Here is a 16,585-nt window from a genome sequence, read left to right as displayed (position 1 = left end):
CGCTAGGTGCGCCTTAATAGATAGCCATGAAATGGGATTGATAAGAGGCAGCGGTTTGGTGACTAATAATGGAGGAAAATGCAGAATGCACACCACCGGCCGGTGATATGCGGCAGTCGAGTCCCCAGAGCCCGGACTGCTGCCTCCAACACTTCCACCATCCAACCACACAGGGACTTGTACCTGTCAGCTTTCTGTGTGTCATCAGTAAAAAACTGACTGCCGGGAGGAAAAAAATTTTTTTTTTTTAAATTCTGAATAATTGCCCCGAGGTTCGATCTGCTCTGATCCTATTCTGTCATTCTATAAAATGCAAACAAAAGCACATAAAGAACTTCACTACAAGTCTCAGCAGAGCAGACGGGTATCCTCTCTCCTCTTGTAGAAATTCCCTCTCCATTATTAATCGGCTTAAAGTCATCTTCCAATTGCAAGATGACATTAGCCCATTAATATTAACCCATTAGCCACCGCTACAGGGCAATGGGAATAGAGAGGATAAGGGCCAGAATAGGCGCTTCTTTTAGATGCGCCTTTTCTGGGGTCAGATTTTTGTAGCCGGGGGGGGGGGGGGGGGCAAAAACAATGGTCTCTCTCAGGGCTACTAAAATCTGCCCTCACTCACCTGCTTTACCTCTCTGGTTGCGATTTTGCCGCGGGAGCCCACACATTTTTTTCCAACGAATTAACCCCTTATTTTAACATCTAGACGTCCCAAATTTTACACACAAACCCTCATCTAATTATTAGTCAGGGACATATATAAAAAAAAACATGAAATGAAATGATTTACTGTATGTAACCATGTGTCATTTCATGTCGGGTGGCGGAATGATTTTACAGAAGCCGGCAATTGATTTTGCGGCTATTTTGCTATGTAGAACTCTATGAAATGTAAATATATATACAGTATATGTATTCTATGTGTCTATATCTATTCTTTTGTTTCTTTATTAAACCTGTCAGTGTGAGTTTACTGTATAGCGCACTGAATTGCCGGCTTTTCTAAAGGACACCGGGTGCGTATTTCTCGCAAGTCACATGTGTGGTCCGTGTGTAATGCGTATTTTTTGCGCACCCATAGACTTGCATTGGCGTATTACGGGCGTAGTACGCTGACAATCGCAGCATGCTGCGATTGGCACGGACCGTAGAATACGAGCAAGAAATATACAGCTGATTGGAGCTGCCCCATAGAGAATCATTGGTCCGTGTGTAATGCGTTGTTTTTGCGCACCCATAGACTTGCATTGGCGTATTACGGGCGTAGTACACTGCCAATCGCCGCATGCTGCGATTGGCACGGACCATAGAATACGCCCGAGAAATATACGGCTGTTGGGAGCTGCCCCACAGAGAATCATTGGTCCGTGTGTAATGCGCGGTTTTTACGCCTCTCACTCGTCCGTATTCCTCTCTAGTGTGACCCCGGCCTAAGGCAATTTCCTGCAGCAGGAGCCTCCCCGCAATATGTTGATACGACACGTCGACGATCAAACCCTTAGTAGAGTTCACAATGACCAACAATCAGAGACGAGAAAGAAATTACCCCCTATATTTAGAGAACCCCTATTCTCTAAAAGTTTTCTAAAAGATTATGACAAGGAAATTATGACTTGGTTTTAGATTCCTCTTCGTGGTAATTATATTTGACTTAAGTGCGCATGTATTTTGGGCTACACATAAAAAAAATTTCAAAAATTATTTTTTTAAAAAAAAACATCATTTTGCCTGCATAGACTCCCTGTTTCCCTGACTGTACAATGAGTTAACTGATAATCCATTAGTGAGCTCAGTCTGAGTTTCCAACTCTTTTATTGGAACTCCACCGTGCAGGTTTATGACCAAGTCCATCCCAACGTTGATGTGGTCTAGGGTCATAAATTAGCATAGGAGAAAAAAAAAAACATAAAAGAGTTACAAACCACTGTGAGACTGAGCTCACTAATGGATACTAAGTTAACTCATTCTGCAGCCAGCAATGTGCAGAAAAATAAAGTCAAAAGCCTCGAAAAGCCAATTAGTGTAACTTTTTTTTTTTATGAAAACCAATTACAAATATTATTTTGAACACAAAGTAAAGGCGTGTAAGTAAATATAAAATGCCTATGGAGGTGTCCGTATCTTTTGAAAAAGTGGAATTTAAAGGGAGTTGTCACAGTGCTTCCATGAAATTCTGAATTCGAGGGGGAGAGGCCTCTGGTGACCAGGAGGAACGCTGACCAAATCTGGATGTAACGCTTTTGTATCATAATCCCATGTTTTATAACGTGCTACTTTCACTCACTGATAATTCCTCCAGAGAGTCGGTCACTCGGCGGAGCGGCGCTTTACATTTTCTATACCCTGTTTATCAGTCATAAGAGGCCCAGCGGTGACGTTTTGCTCATTGCGTCTCCCGGCGCTCCTTCCGATTGTCTGCCTGGTTGAGATTCGCCTCCTAATTCCCCTTGAAGTGCTCCCTCTTTCTCAAGCAGGCAGCGAGCGCGATGGCTTCACGCTGAACTGGCGGCTCACAGCAATAGTCTGACTACTGAGCGACTCGGTGGAAGGAAGTAATTAGGGTGATTGAGAGACAGGCGCAGGAAACGGCTGCACCAAGAATAATAGCAAAATCCGACACAACTGAGAAGACCGACACCCGCCTCCAGGCTTTGTGGGGGCTGCATTTATGGATATTGTGGGTTTTCTTTTGTCTTTCAATGAGTTTGCTCTAAAGTCGAGTAAATTGGAGGGCGCCAAGTTATCAATGATAACTGTAAGTATATAAATAAATCCAAAGTCAGGCTAGGATCCATAGGGCTTATCACAAGATTAGGTGGTATTGTGCTGAGGATTCCTGCTGCGAGAGGGGAAGAGAGCTGCTACATTCACAACCTGGACCCTGAGCTGTCCATACACCATGAAATACAAGGTGAATTCCGATGATGTCACGATACATATTACATTAATCCTATTAATTTAACTTTATTTAACAGCCTTCAGCTCGGTCTATGGCGACTTGATGGAAGAACGCTTTGTAGGAAGATGGATCTTGTGCAGCCTAGATAGGTCCACCAGGGTCTTCTCTGACATTATCGTGATTGTATGAAGCCATCATTTTGCGGGTCTTCCTCTTCGCCTTGTTCCGTCTGATCTTCCGACCATGATGTCCTTCTCCAGTGATCGCCCTCTACGTATGATGTGTCCACAGGTCGCGGCTTGGTGATCCTTGCTTCGGGGTCATGTCTGGCTCGACTTGTTCTGAGATTTATTTGCTTGTTCTTCTTTCCATCCGTGGTATTGATAACATCCTTCTCCTGCACCACATTCTGAAGGAGTTGATTCTGTTTCTGTCTTGTTCCTCTATCGCCCAGGTTTTGCATCCAAATGTTACAACAGAAAAGACCAGACTATGTACGGTCGTGTCTTCACCACAAGTGAAATATTCCTTGATGTGAAGACCTTGTCCAGTGACTTCATTGTTGATTTTACCATAGCGATTATCCTATTGTCTTCCGATGTCGTCGCTGCATCTTGAGTGAACATCGATCGATCTGAGTATGTAGAAGCCCTTTACAACTTCCAGTTCTTCACCTCTAAAAATTGCACCTTTGTTGTAATAATCACTGTTTCTGTTCCGCAAAAATTAGAACTTTAATCAAATATTCTTAGTAGGCGAACACTAATGCTTAGTCCAGGCGTGTCAGTCAAACACCAGTGAGGAAGGCGAAGACTGGCAAAACCAGCAGGTAGAATGGTGCAATGAGCCTCTTGGCCACACCTAGGGTGCACCAAGCTCATATTTAGCATATCTGATTAGACAAGTTCCTTCAGAACATTAAAGGTGAGATATTTAAAGGGGTGATATCCCCTAGCAGGCAAAGTGCTTAGATTACACTATGAGCTTGGGCTGACCAACTTTTTTTTATCCAAATTTCATTCATTTTTGGTCCGCGGTTCCATTTTTACCATCAGTGTGGCATCTGTGTTTTTCATATGCAAAAAAAGAAACCCCCCAAATTTCCAAGCTTCTGCCCATTAAATGGTAACAAAAAGACATCACTTGGGTGAAACAATGGTGTCATCTGAGCGCTATCCCCCATTCTTTTTTTTAGGTCCATTTACTGTTGACTTTGATCCATGGCTATGATCAAAATCGGAAATGTCTCTGGCTATTGTTCTGCAGACACCCGATCCAGAAAAAAACATGTACAGTACATGTGAAAGGCACCATAGACTCTACTTTTAATGTGTGCGTGGAAATCATGGATAGAACAAGCGCATGGAAATCGGACGTCTGAATGATCCCTGAGGATGGATAGAGTGTGGGAAGAACGGCCCTCCCCAAGTGTCCGGGCTGGAACCAAGGGGACCGTCATCTAGGTTCTGGGGGAAACTGTTCCCGGGGGACAGAGTTCAGGGACGGACCGCTGAGATGGACAGATGGGCTGGGGGAGGAGCCAGTATAAAAGGGGCGGGGAGCGCTAGTCATGATGAGTCAGCAGACCGGCTACAGAAGCAGCAGGAGACCGTGGGAGCGACTCACCAGTAACAGGGGAGACGCTCACCTAGGACATCAGAGGGACAGCGCCCAGACGACAGTCCGAGACCTGCTGCCCCGCTTCAGCCTGCAGCAGCCGCCGCCTCACCTCAGTTCGCGGCCGTTGCCGCCTCGCCCCAGCCCGCGGCCTGCCCGTGGTCGCTCGCGCCCGCTGCCGCCTCGCCCCAGCCCACGGCTGTGGCCTGTCTCCCGCCACCCGCACTGCCCTTACCCGTGGTCGCAGCAAGTCCAGTGCAGTCGGCGGTCACCACTGTCCCGCTCCAATCTGTGGCAGGGGCCAAGCCTCTGCTTGCCACGGATTCCCCATCGCAGCTGCTAGCTGCACAGGTGGCCTGCCACTCGCCACCCCGCACCGCTACTGCTTACCCCAGTCCGGGGGCCGCGGCCCACTCATCCAAGGACTCCTCCGGGGCCGGAGGTGCCCCAGCGTCACAGGAGCGTTGGAACGCTCGAAGACTACGTCGACTCTTCAACAACTGGGCCCAGCGGCTGCTCCACCGAAAAACCACCGTCCAGGACGCCGAGGGACGTCAAGACGGCTAAGTTGACTATATAGTTAAGGACCCGTAGTCGGCCATACCGCGGCCCTATAGTGACCGGCTTTCGCCGGACGTAGTCGTGTTCTACTCTGGTTGTGTTTGCTTGTATTGAGCCCCTGCGAGGGCAACCCTTGTTACCCCTTTGGTTGGTCAGGCTGTGACTGAGGATAGTTACCTCTAGGCCTATAAACGTTATTATAAAAAGCACCAAACCGTCTCGTGACTCGTCACCGCATCCTGTGTACCTGCAAGTACCACAATTGCAGGATTTATTAACATCTGAAACAGACTTTTTAGCTTTTTTTTTGAGTCTGGGTTTAATAAATAAAAAATAATTTTGCTGGCATTAGTTCTGCAGCTCGTCATGTCTCTCGTTGCATGTTCGCTGCTGCTACAATGTATGCAGACGATACTCCTAGGAAATTGCTACGTGGAGATAATGCAATTTCACTGTCTGAGCCGGAGTCCCAAGACAGTGCCTGTCGTCTACCCCGGCGTCCTGCGTGCGATCACAGTCACCTAAGCTAATTAGCATTCCCCAGAGCTACATATTACAGGAGACCTTGATAAGCCGCTCACCTGGATGGCGGTACGTGGTGAAATTACAGTAATTAGACCCGGCGCTGCTATATATTACATCTGCTACATATTAAAGCAGCATATAGGGAGGGGTAAGTCACGAATGTAACCTTACCGCCAACAAAGTCACATCATGTCCACGTAATAATATGTATTCATGGCTTCAGTATAACTTCACTTTATAATCTGTACTGATAGGAGGATGTGATTAGCATTTAAAGGGCATTTTAAAGATGTTTTCGCATTTTGTAGCGTGATGGTCTATACTTGTCAGAGTCCGACCTCTGGGACTCGCACCGATCCTAGAGATGAAGGAGAAGCAGTGCTGGTTTAGATTCTCTTGCAAAATTGCACTCTGGGCCCTCCAGCCTTAAAGGAGAATGGAGTTGGCGTCATTCACTTGAATAAAGCCCCGTGGAGTTCCCTGCATAGTAGGCGGCCGGGCGCTGCTGTGCACCAGAAAAACAATGGCATATGGCTGCATCCCCTTCCATCAGAGGTCCCAGAATTCAGACCCTGACCAATCATAGAAAAAGATAGCAAGTTGTACCAATATGCCATCCCTTTCTACGATACCAATACCCCTGTAAGGGGTTTGTCTCACTTCAACAGCCCTATTAGGGTTTCCTCCTAAAAAAAAATCCTGTAAATATAATTAAAGCCCCCACTGTTAAATGAGTAGCAAAAGCAAGCATGGCCTCTTCTTAAGAGTATCACAGTGAAGGCCCGCCCGGTGACGCCTGCCCAGAGCACAGAATTTGAGATGTGCTGTCACCGGCTGATGAGCTCTGGGTTCGGGTTAGGGCAAGGTTTAGGGTTCAGGTCAGGGTTAAGTTTAGGGTTAAGTTTAGGCTTAAGGTTAGGGCAAGGTTTAAGGTTCAGGTTAGGATTAGTGTTAAGGCTAGGGTTAAGTTAAGGGTTTACGTTAGGGTTAAGTTTAAGGTTTAGGTTAGGTTCAGTTTTCAGGTTAGGGCTAGGCTTAGGATTCAGGTTAGGGTTAAGTTTAAGGTTTAGGTTAGGTTTAGTGTTCAGGTTAGGACTGGGTTTAGGCTTTTTAAGGCTCGATTTAGGGCTAGGTTCACGTTGGTGCTAGGTTTAGGGTTGGATTTAGGGCTAGTTTTAGGGCTCTAATTATGAAAACTTGCGCTGCCCTCTGAAATGCTATAATATGCACACAATGAATATATGGAACTTAGGGCAAAACATTGCTAATTCATGAGAAACCCGACAGCCAGTGACAAGGCGTACCTCTTTGTTGGGATCCTAATCTAATGTGCCTCTCCTGGGCAGAAAGCTTACAATTTAAAGGGCAGATAGGATCCAGCACTAATTAAAACCGCCCTGTATTGATGGGAGGAGTGCTCAGTCAGTGGGAATGTACTACAAATACATAAATCATTTTTATTTTATATATTTAGGGTCCTAATTAAGGCAAGGTTTAAAATTAGGGTGAATTGAAATAGTTATACAAGAAGTGTAGAAAATAAAATGTAAAGAGTGTATCATAACAATATAAGACCTTCTTTTTTTCAAAATGTTTTGTTTGATTTCAGCAAAAAAACAGAAAGCAAATTATAAGTACATCAGTATTTTCATAAAATTACAATATATGTTCTTGGGGGCTAATGCTGTTCAATAACAGACTGGTGGAAGAGATTCACAGAGTGCTAATGGATCACAGGTTAGGGGGGTAAGAGACCAGCCTTGCCCCGAGCACTGACATCCCACCTACTACACAGCTACTTGTATATACCTCTTAGAAAGTTGGGTTAAAGCTACGAGTATACGGCGACTACAGTTTTTGCAGATTACGGAATGCAACAACTACTAAAGTTGCGAAATAGTTTGGTAAGTATCAGTTATTGTAAGGGAAGTATCGGCTAACATCCGCTACATGATGGCCATTGTCTGACCGGGTAATAGATGGATGGGCTGAATTGGCTGCAGCACTGCACTCTCTTTGTTCTCCAACGGGTCAACAATCCGACATGGGAAGCAAAAATAGAGGCGAGATTTGTTGTCACCCCATCCCTCCTCATCGGCAATGCCCACAATTCGCATTGGATATTGGTGCAGTATAATTTTTTATTATTGGACGTTCCTTAATTCATCACAGTAGACACGAAAAAAAAAAACAAAGCACATCTCTTGTGCTTGTTTACTAATCCTTCCCGGAGCCATCGGTGGCGGAGAGCGCATCAATCTGCAAAATTAAAAAATGTAATTGGAGAAAGACCTGAAACTGATCCAAAAACATCCAGAAAAACAAAACGATATAAAATGCTCTCCATCCCCTCGGTGGTCTCACGCCGGTGTGAGGTGGGCGGTGGGGAAATAAAAAAAAGCCTGAATGACTTCACGCCTATAACCATTAATCCAGGGCACCGCATACAAAAGAGAAGAGGCTGATACGCAACCAAGTCTCGTAAACGCTGCCAGCGAGCAATTTCCTCCCAAAGGCTCCATTTTGCAGACTATAAACTTGATCTACACGTCTAATAACATTTAATACATTTCAGTACACAATCTTAATTTGTATCCGAAATCACCGGGTTCTGCGCGAGACGGATCCGCCAGACCGGTCGCTTCGTTATTGTCTGGATGATTATGTAACGCCGTATAAATCACCAAGAACGCGGTGTATCAAGATGATTAGTGAAATTATACCGTAACGACCGGCAAAAAAAAATAGGGGGCAGATTTACGGCGGGGAAAATAATTGTTTTAGTTTAATTATTTATGTTGTTTATGGGTAGACGGCGTGGAGCCTTTCCTGGCATCGTTAGTTATGGGCGCCAATATAACTGTACGTCGAGACTTATGAAATATGGCGGGATGTAAAGAAGGAAGGGCAATTTAATAATAATAGTCAACATGGTTTTATCTGTTGATTTTCAGGTTTAGGAAGTAAAATCCAACAGTTGGGTTGAAAGTTTGGAGCATGATGTACCAATATACGGTAGGTTACAGCCTATGTTGTTTTCATTTTATGCACATAAGTTTGTATTTTCCTAATGGACGGAGGATTAATAACCAAGAAAACTACTGTTTTTAACTGAAAACCATCAGCAGGAATATTACTATTTGTTGATGGTTTTCTCTTCAGTGCATTGATTGGTCATCAGTAAGCTCAGCAGAATTCATCCTGACGATTAGAAAGATCCTTCCTTGATCACTTCCTTTCTGAACTTATCAAGAATCCCGAGCTGTAAAAAGATTAACCAAGAATGCAGAAGCTGTCCGCCGAGCCAAGCTGCATGTCTCAATGACTTTACTTTTTCTTTTCTGATATTAAAATTTATTTAGGAGCATAAAATTCCAAAAAGATTCTGAAAAAGTTACGTAAAAAGGAACATCTAAATTGTACTAAAGAGGGGATATGCGCTAAAGGGGTTTTATAGAAATGACATTCATCATTTATCCATAGAGCCTCTCTACCGATATCTAGATGGGGGACCGGATCAATGTCTGTGGAAGCTCAAATGATCATTAGATCGGGGATCCCAGTCATTATCTACAGAAGCTTCACCAATCACTAAAACTTGGTCCAGTCAATGTCCATGGAAGCTCCACCAATCATTAGAATGGGGATCCAAGTAAATGTCCATGGAAGGTTCACCAATTACTAAAACGGGGTCCCAGTCAATGTTTGTAAGAGCTCCACCAATCACTAAAAAGGAGGTCCAGTCAATGTCTGTGGAAGCTCCATCAATCATTAGAACGGGGGTCCAAGTCAATGTCCATGGAAGGTTCACCAATTACTAAAACGGGGTCCCAGTCAATGTCTGTGAGCGCTCTACCAATGATTACAACGTGGGACCTAGTCAATGGCTGTTATAGCGCCACCACTCACTAGAACAAAGGTCCCAGTTAATGCCTATGGAAGATTCACCAATTAATAAAACAGGTGGACCAGACAATGTCTATGGTAGCGCCACCAATCACTATAATGGGTTCCTGGTCAATGTCTATGGTAGCTCCACCAATCTTCAGAACGGGGTTCCCACTCAATGTCTGAGGAAGCTCGACCAATAACTAAAACGGGGATATCGGTCAAAGTTTATGGCAGCTTCACCAATCACTAGAATGGGGGTCCCAGTCACTGTCTATAGTATCTCCATCAGTCATAAGAATGGGGGTCTGTCAATGTCTATGGAAGGTTCAACAATAGAATGGGGGTCCCAATCAATGTTTGTGAGAGCTCCACCGACCACTAGAATGGGGTTGGGTCCCTGTCAATACTATAGAATCCCACCAATTGCTAGATCACGGATATCTATTATTGCCAGAGGAAGCTTCATAGATTAGTAGAATGCTGGTCACAAATAATGTCTGAGAGCTCCACTGGTTTTTAGAAAGGGGGTCTCATCAGTCAGTGTCAGTGAATCCTCTAACAATCACTAGAACAGTGGTCCCATCAATGTCTATTGAGGCTGAGCGCTGTACCTCGCTGCCTCCATCAGTCCTATGGACTTAAAATAGAACCTCATCACACAGGCTCTCCTGCCGCGTCACTCACTGTGGACTGTAGTCTCTGTATGCAGTAAGCTCCTGAGCTCCCCCTAGTGGAGGCAGGACACATTTTATTATGATTGTGCTGGGGATCTGGAGCTCTGTATCAGAAAAGTTCTGACTTCTTTATAGATATATAATGGTACAGGATTTTTTTTAGGGCGGACAGTCACTTTCTTTTGCTTTGTTGTCAATGGTCCATTGTATCCACTTAGAGCCTTTTGCACAGCCCTATGTATCTTTGGTGTGTAGCTGTATTCGTGAAGGCGTAGTGCAATAGTATGACATTATATATGTGATGTCTCCAGCGACAGGCGCCTCCGCCGCCATAGCGCTCTTATCTCCTTGTAGGACTCTGACACTGTCATTCCTTCCCACATTGTTCAGCCGGATAGCGGGATCCATTACTTTCCCTGACACACTGTATTTCCCCGGTAATCTAATACTCCGAAAATGAGACTCGAAGCTTCAATTTAAACCAAACAAATTACATTTCAATAACTCCGGGACTTTTATCAGTGAGCGCTGAGTTATGGTTTATGAGGGAGCTGAGACTAATTATCATAAAAAATGTTTCCCGGACCACAGAGGCTGCAGATAAGACCGCGCGCCTGACGCTGTCGTATCGGCCGCTTTATACCATCTTTTTTTTCCAAAGTTTTTCTCGTAGTTTCATAATGTGAGATATGTTCAATAGTTTTCCGTAATTGTGCCCGAAGGCCTAAGTAGGAGCGGCACTTCACCGGATATCAGAGAATAAATAATGCAGGCTGGTTCCTCCCGCCGGCGCCTGTGGGGGCTCATGTGTAATCAGGGAGCAATGTACCGATGGTACTGATGTTATTACGACGTGGCTGGAGATGAAAAGCGAGAAAGACTCGACTCACGTAATGCAAGATGGCATAGAGCGAATGCAAAGTGTATTCACCTGTAGAGACCGCAGAAAGGGGGGGAAAAGTGGAGAACGGGGAGCTGGAAGCCATAAAGGCCACAGGGGCGGAGTAGGGAAATACATAAAAATGATGACGAGGCCCGTGGTGGAGGACGACCATGATGTTGTGTCGGGTTTATGGAGCAAAACCTTCCACTAGAGCGGCAGCTTTAGCAAAAAAGCTCTGAAAGTCAAAAAAGATCGGTCAATCACTGATTAGAACCGCCCACTGGACTCCTAAGATAAATAATACAAGTTATACTAACTATAGCTCCTCTATAACATGCTGTCCCCAGACCGGACTGCACACTGAAAGTTCCATTTAACCCCTTCACACTCCATAATGTACTGTAAATATCTATCAGGGAGCTGGTCAGGATGTATGGAGCGGGCTCATGAGCTGAGCCCGCTCCATATGGGGCAGGTGGCAATCATGTCATACAGATAGCTCCGATCACTTTTAAGTGCAAAATATAATTCATGCAAAAAGCAAATCCACATTGTGCCATCAACAGAAAATCAAAATGTTATGAGTCTAAGAGAAAGGTGACACTAAACCAATTTTTTTTTTAAAAGTTTAAAAATATTTAAGTCACTAAAATAAAAAAATATATATAAACAAGTTAAGTATTGTTGTTATCGTACTGACCAGGAGAATCATGTTATCAGGTCATTTTTACCGTACACTTAATGCCATAAAAATCAAACCTAAAAGAACAAAAGGCAGAATTGTGATTTCATCTCACTTGGGCATTTTTTTCCACTTTCAGTACATTATACAGTAAAATGGACGATGTTAATCAAAATGACAACTCGACCCGCAACAACCTGTTGTACAGATATGAAGCTGAAAAGATAGAACAGTTATTTACCTTGTAGTAAAGACAAAGAAAAGATACGGATGCAAAAACAAAAAATGTCTCAGTCTTTAAAGGGTTTGTCCGGCCTTAGGCTAGAAATCTGCAGTCACTATATATGACTGCAGCTTTGTGAATCCTCACATCACATGCGCTATGAGGATTCTCTGGTGGCAGCAAACAATCTGCACACTTCCAGACACATTCTGACTAGACACGCACATCTAGTTTGCACGTGACTGCATGGATGCAAATCACATACTTGTGGTCACATGACAACCTGTTCCTGGCACCTGCACAGAAGAATCCTCACAACATCCAGTGTGCGTAGTGTGAGGTTTCACAAGTCTGCAGTAATATATAGTAACTGTAGACTTGTAGCCTAAGACTGTTCAGCCCCTTTAAGGGGGTAAGTTTGGCTCCACAGTACTGGATGGTGCGCCATGCCATCTGGGGCAGTTCACGAAACAATCACTGACCTCAGGGAGACCAGTCAAAGAAAACACTGCGGCAGCCAGCAGAGGTGCTCAATCAGCGATATCCTAGGTGCAATGCTTCCTGGGAAATACGAATATGCAAATAAAGTCTGTGGAGCCTCATTTAAGAGTCTCAAACACGGGACTAGCCAGATCTTCCTCCAGGGAAGGACCCAGCCAAGGGGTGGCTCCTTTCGGAAACCACCATTACCACCATATTAAGTGGCCCTTTAAGTCAATATCCAGCTCTTTACGAGTTTAAAGATATGACAAGGGAAATACCAAGGCCAGGTACCCATCCACAGACAGCTGTTTCGGGGTGTTGCCCCTCATCAGTGTGGAGTAGGATTCTGGCTAGGTGGGAGCAATGCCTAGTAGACCAACATCACGAAACAATCACTGACCTCAGGGAGAGCAGTCAAAGAAAACACTGCGGCAGCCGGCAAAGGCGCTCAAAAGGAGCCACTCCTTGGCTGGGTCCTTCCCTGGAGGAAGATCTGGCTAGTCCCGTGTTTGAGACTCTTAAATGAGGCTCCACGGACTTTATTTGCATCTGGGGCAGTTGACATTCTATGTACAACCCTTAAGACCATTTAAAATAATAAATGGGTCTTCTCTAATTCCACAACATGGCACATCTTGTAAGGGGCCAATCTATATTGGCGCTTTGCCCGGCTCTTCCCACTTGCCCTGTAGAGGTTGCAAGTGGGGTTCATATTTATGGAGTTGGTGTCACCTTTGTATTGTCCGGTGACATCAAGCCCACGGCTTAGTAATGGAGAGGCATCTATAAGACACTTATCCATTACTAATCCTTTAGTTACATGGTAAATAAACACACAGCCAGAATAAAGGCCTTTATTTGAAATAAAACAAAACATTTTTCCTTTTTTACTTAAAAATAAAGACAGTTATACTCACCTAACGCCTAATTCCACTGAATCCCTCGTCTCCTGTAATGAAACAAAAATAAAAAACAACAATATCCCTCACCTGTCCATTGTTCTGTCTCACGCCATAATCCATATCTGGGGATAAATAGTTTTCAGCTGTCCAGGCTGAGAACCAATGAAGAATGAGCTGCTGTGAGCACAGCATCAGTGACTAGCGGTGACGGTCATCAGGATTACTGCAGGTCACTGAGGCTGAGTTCCCAGCTGGGTCCCTGAACTGCGGTGACCTTGGTGAGATCACCACTGGCACAGTGAGAAAAATTCTCAGGAGACGATGTGTTATTCTTTCAATCAAAGAACTTTATTCTTGCTGTGTGTTTATTTACAAAGAAAAAAAATCAGGAAGCTATAATACCATAAAAATACAAAGAATTTTTATTGAATATTATTTTAAAATTTATACGACAACTTGATAAAAAATGGGGACAGAAAAAAATGACAAAAGCGGTCACTAAAGATACAGAAACCTGATGGAGCGTTTATAAGTAATGTACTATGCATATAATCTCGCAAGAAAAATATATGCATATTGACAAATAGTTAATTGTTCTAAAAGTAAGGTGCTAAGTGCATACAGAGCCGAAAAAATGGCTTCCTAAAGACCATAATACCAAAGTGCTTAAAGAGTGGGAATATAAAATGCATAAAGTGCATAACAATGGCAAAATAAGATCGCCCATCCATATTCAGGTTAGCCAGCTAGATTACCTTATAGTCGAATGTCCTTAAGGGAAGTTACCCAAAATGCAAATAAAGTGCAACAGTGAAATTATAAAAAAAATTAAAGATGAGGAATGATTAGGAATAAATAGTTATAGTAGCCGGATGTTATGTACTGTACCTCTAGTGAACCGTGCAGTTAGCACCTTACTTTTAGACCAATTAACAATTGGTCAATATACATATATTTTTCTTGCGGGATTATATGCATAGTACATTACTTATAAACGCTCCATCAGGTTTCTGTATCTTTAGTGACCGCTTTTTGCATTTTTGCATTTTTTGCTGTCCCCATTTTTTTTATCAAGTTGTTGTATACATTTTAAAATAATATTCAATAAAAATTCTTTGTATTTTTATGGCATTATAGCTTCCTGATTTTTTCTTTATGATGATTTTGTATTTGGAGGTTGCCACAAACCTAGGCATATAATAATATTTTTGAAGTTTGTGTTTATTTACAATATTACTATAGAATTATTAATGGATAGGTGTTTTATAGACGCCTCGCCATTACTAAGCTGTGGGCTTGATGTCACTGGACAATACAAATATGAACCCCACTTGTAACCTCCACAAGGCAATTGGGATGAGACGGGCAAAGAGCCAGAACTGGCACATTCTAACAGATGTGACTTTTCTGAGCGGCTGCAAGCTGCTCTTTTTAGGCAGGGGGGGGCAATATTCATGACCCCTTACTAGACTGAAAATACCAGCACCCAGCTGTCAGCTTTAGCATGGCTGGTTGTCAAAAATGGGGGGACCCCCACACCATTTTTTAAATTATTTATTTAAATAATTAAAAAACAGTGTATAGCTCTTTCTATTCATGATAACTAGCCTTCTTAACATTGACAGCTGATAGTTGCAGCCCGCAGCTGTCAGCTTTACCTGGCTGGCTATATTAAATAGAGGGGAACCCATGTTAATTTTTTTTTTAATTGTTTATTTATAGCACAATTGATGGGTCAATTGATGATTGATGCCACCTTTTCTGGTGTCTGCCCCTAATTTTAGCTATTTTGGCAGCTTTTTGGCTTGGTTTTGTTATGCTCGTCATACCGTATCGAACCTTGAAATGTTCACTCATCTCTACTCTTGTCCTATTCTATACAACTTACACGCAATAATACCAAGACCCCACTTCAGCTATTAAGTCATATATGCAAATGCGTCCAAATGCAAATCACACTCTACTGTACAGATGATACTCCGCAGGTACCCCATAGAAGAGCATGCATCTCACCGATCTCTACCGGTCTCCTTCTTGAAGATGGTGTCGCAGTAGTTCATACGCATCTCTGTAGTGACATAAACCTTGGCATTATTGTAATTTTCCACTGTTCTTCGTAACATGTTGTACACTATCCCCTTCCCGTCTTGTCGCATGTTCCTGAATGGCCCCCATATGACGTAGACCGTATCGTTGCTTTCTTTGAAGAAGTAATCAGGGTCCTTGAGCAGCAGGGGGACACTGGTGTGGGACACCACCCGGATTGTGGTCCTTTGGCCAACGTCTTCCGTGTAGCCTTTGGTTGGAGCATTGTTCATTCTCCATATACAGGAAGATTGGTCAATGTCACGTCCGGCCCTCTGACCCGTCATCTGGCCAGAATTGGAGACGATTGCACAATGGTTGCAGTCAAGCTGGAGAGGCTGGAGATGAAAGCAAGAATTCCCATCAGACATATACGACATTCAGTAAGAAAAGTTACAAACCTCTTTGAAAGTGAACTTCTGTGAGGCATGGTAGCTGAGCGCTAATTATCTCTTGGAACACAAAAAAAATATATATTAATTATTGATTAGGAATCCAAAAGTGGAGTGTAAATTCTAAAGGTTCACCTCCAAATGTCTTTGAAACAACTATAAAAATGTATGGCTTTACCTCTCTCTGACTGACATTGAGCTGCAAAAAAATCTTCACTGAGCTCACCTGTGTAACCAACCCCCTGCTGGTTCACAATCTCTATAGACTATGCCCTTCTCCTTTACATTATGGGAGTGTGATTGTTACACAAAGTGCTGTACTGTGATAAAAAAAAAAAAAATCCATGGAATTCAATACAACAGGAATCAAAGAATTGTGCATTGTATCAATGCTAAATGTGTTTCTGCAGCAGAGTATCAACATACTTCACCAGCAACAAGTAATAAATACTAGGACTAGTACAGGAAACATAAAATGTATAAAAGAACGAAAAGAAAGAAAGAAAAGATAGAAAGAAAAGGAAGGAAAAAAGAAAAGAAAGAAAATGAAAAAAAGAAAAAAAGAATAGAAAGAAAGAAAAGAAACAACGGAAAGAAAGGAAAGAAAGACAGAAAAGAAAGAAAAAAGAAAGTGAATGAGAATAAGAGCCAAAGAATAATGAAGAAAGAATCATAAAAAGGAAAGAGATAGAAATAAAAAGAATGAAAAAAAGAACCAAAGAAAAAACAGATATAAAAGTAAAGGAGCAAATTTTGTCTGGAGAA

At 43.1% G+C, this 16,585-nt stretch overlaps 1 protein-coding gene across 5 annotated transcripts in view; it reads right to left on the bottom strand.

Moving 5' to 3' along the window:
• The window catches only part of ST6GALNAC3 (ST6 N-acetylgalactosaminide alpha-2,6-sialyltransferase 3), a 426,930-nt gene that overhangs the window by 241,209 nt on the left and 169,136 nt on the right, over positions 1-16,585 (bottom strand). For all 5 annotated transcript variants that reach the window (XR_012220156.1, XR_012220157.1, XM_073544821.1 and 2 more), the window contains one exon: positions 15,357-15,766. Coding sequence is in view for 3 of the 5 variants with exons in the window: in XM_073544821.1 (XP_073400922.1) it covers positions 15,357-15,766 (410 nt within the window). In the remaining 2 variants the exon portion in view is untranslated. The remainder of the gene's footprint in view (positions 1-15,356; positions 15,767-16,585) is intronic.

This window comes from Dendrobates tinctorius, unplaced genomic scaffold, assembly GCF_039654945.1.
Source record: "Dendrobates tinctorius isolate UK_male_01 unplaced genomic scaffold, ASM3965494v1 ptg000138l, whole genome shotgun sequence".
NCBI classification, from domain to species: Eukaryota; Metazoa; Chordata; class Amphibia; order Anura; family Dendrobatidae; genus Dendrobates; species Dendrobates tinctorius.
Note: the sequence above shows the minus strand (reverse complement) of the source record. Positions and strands in the feature narration are given on the sequence as shown.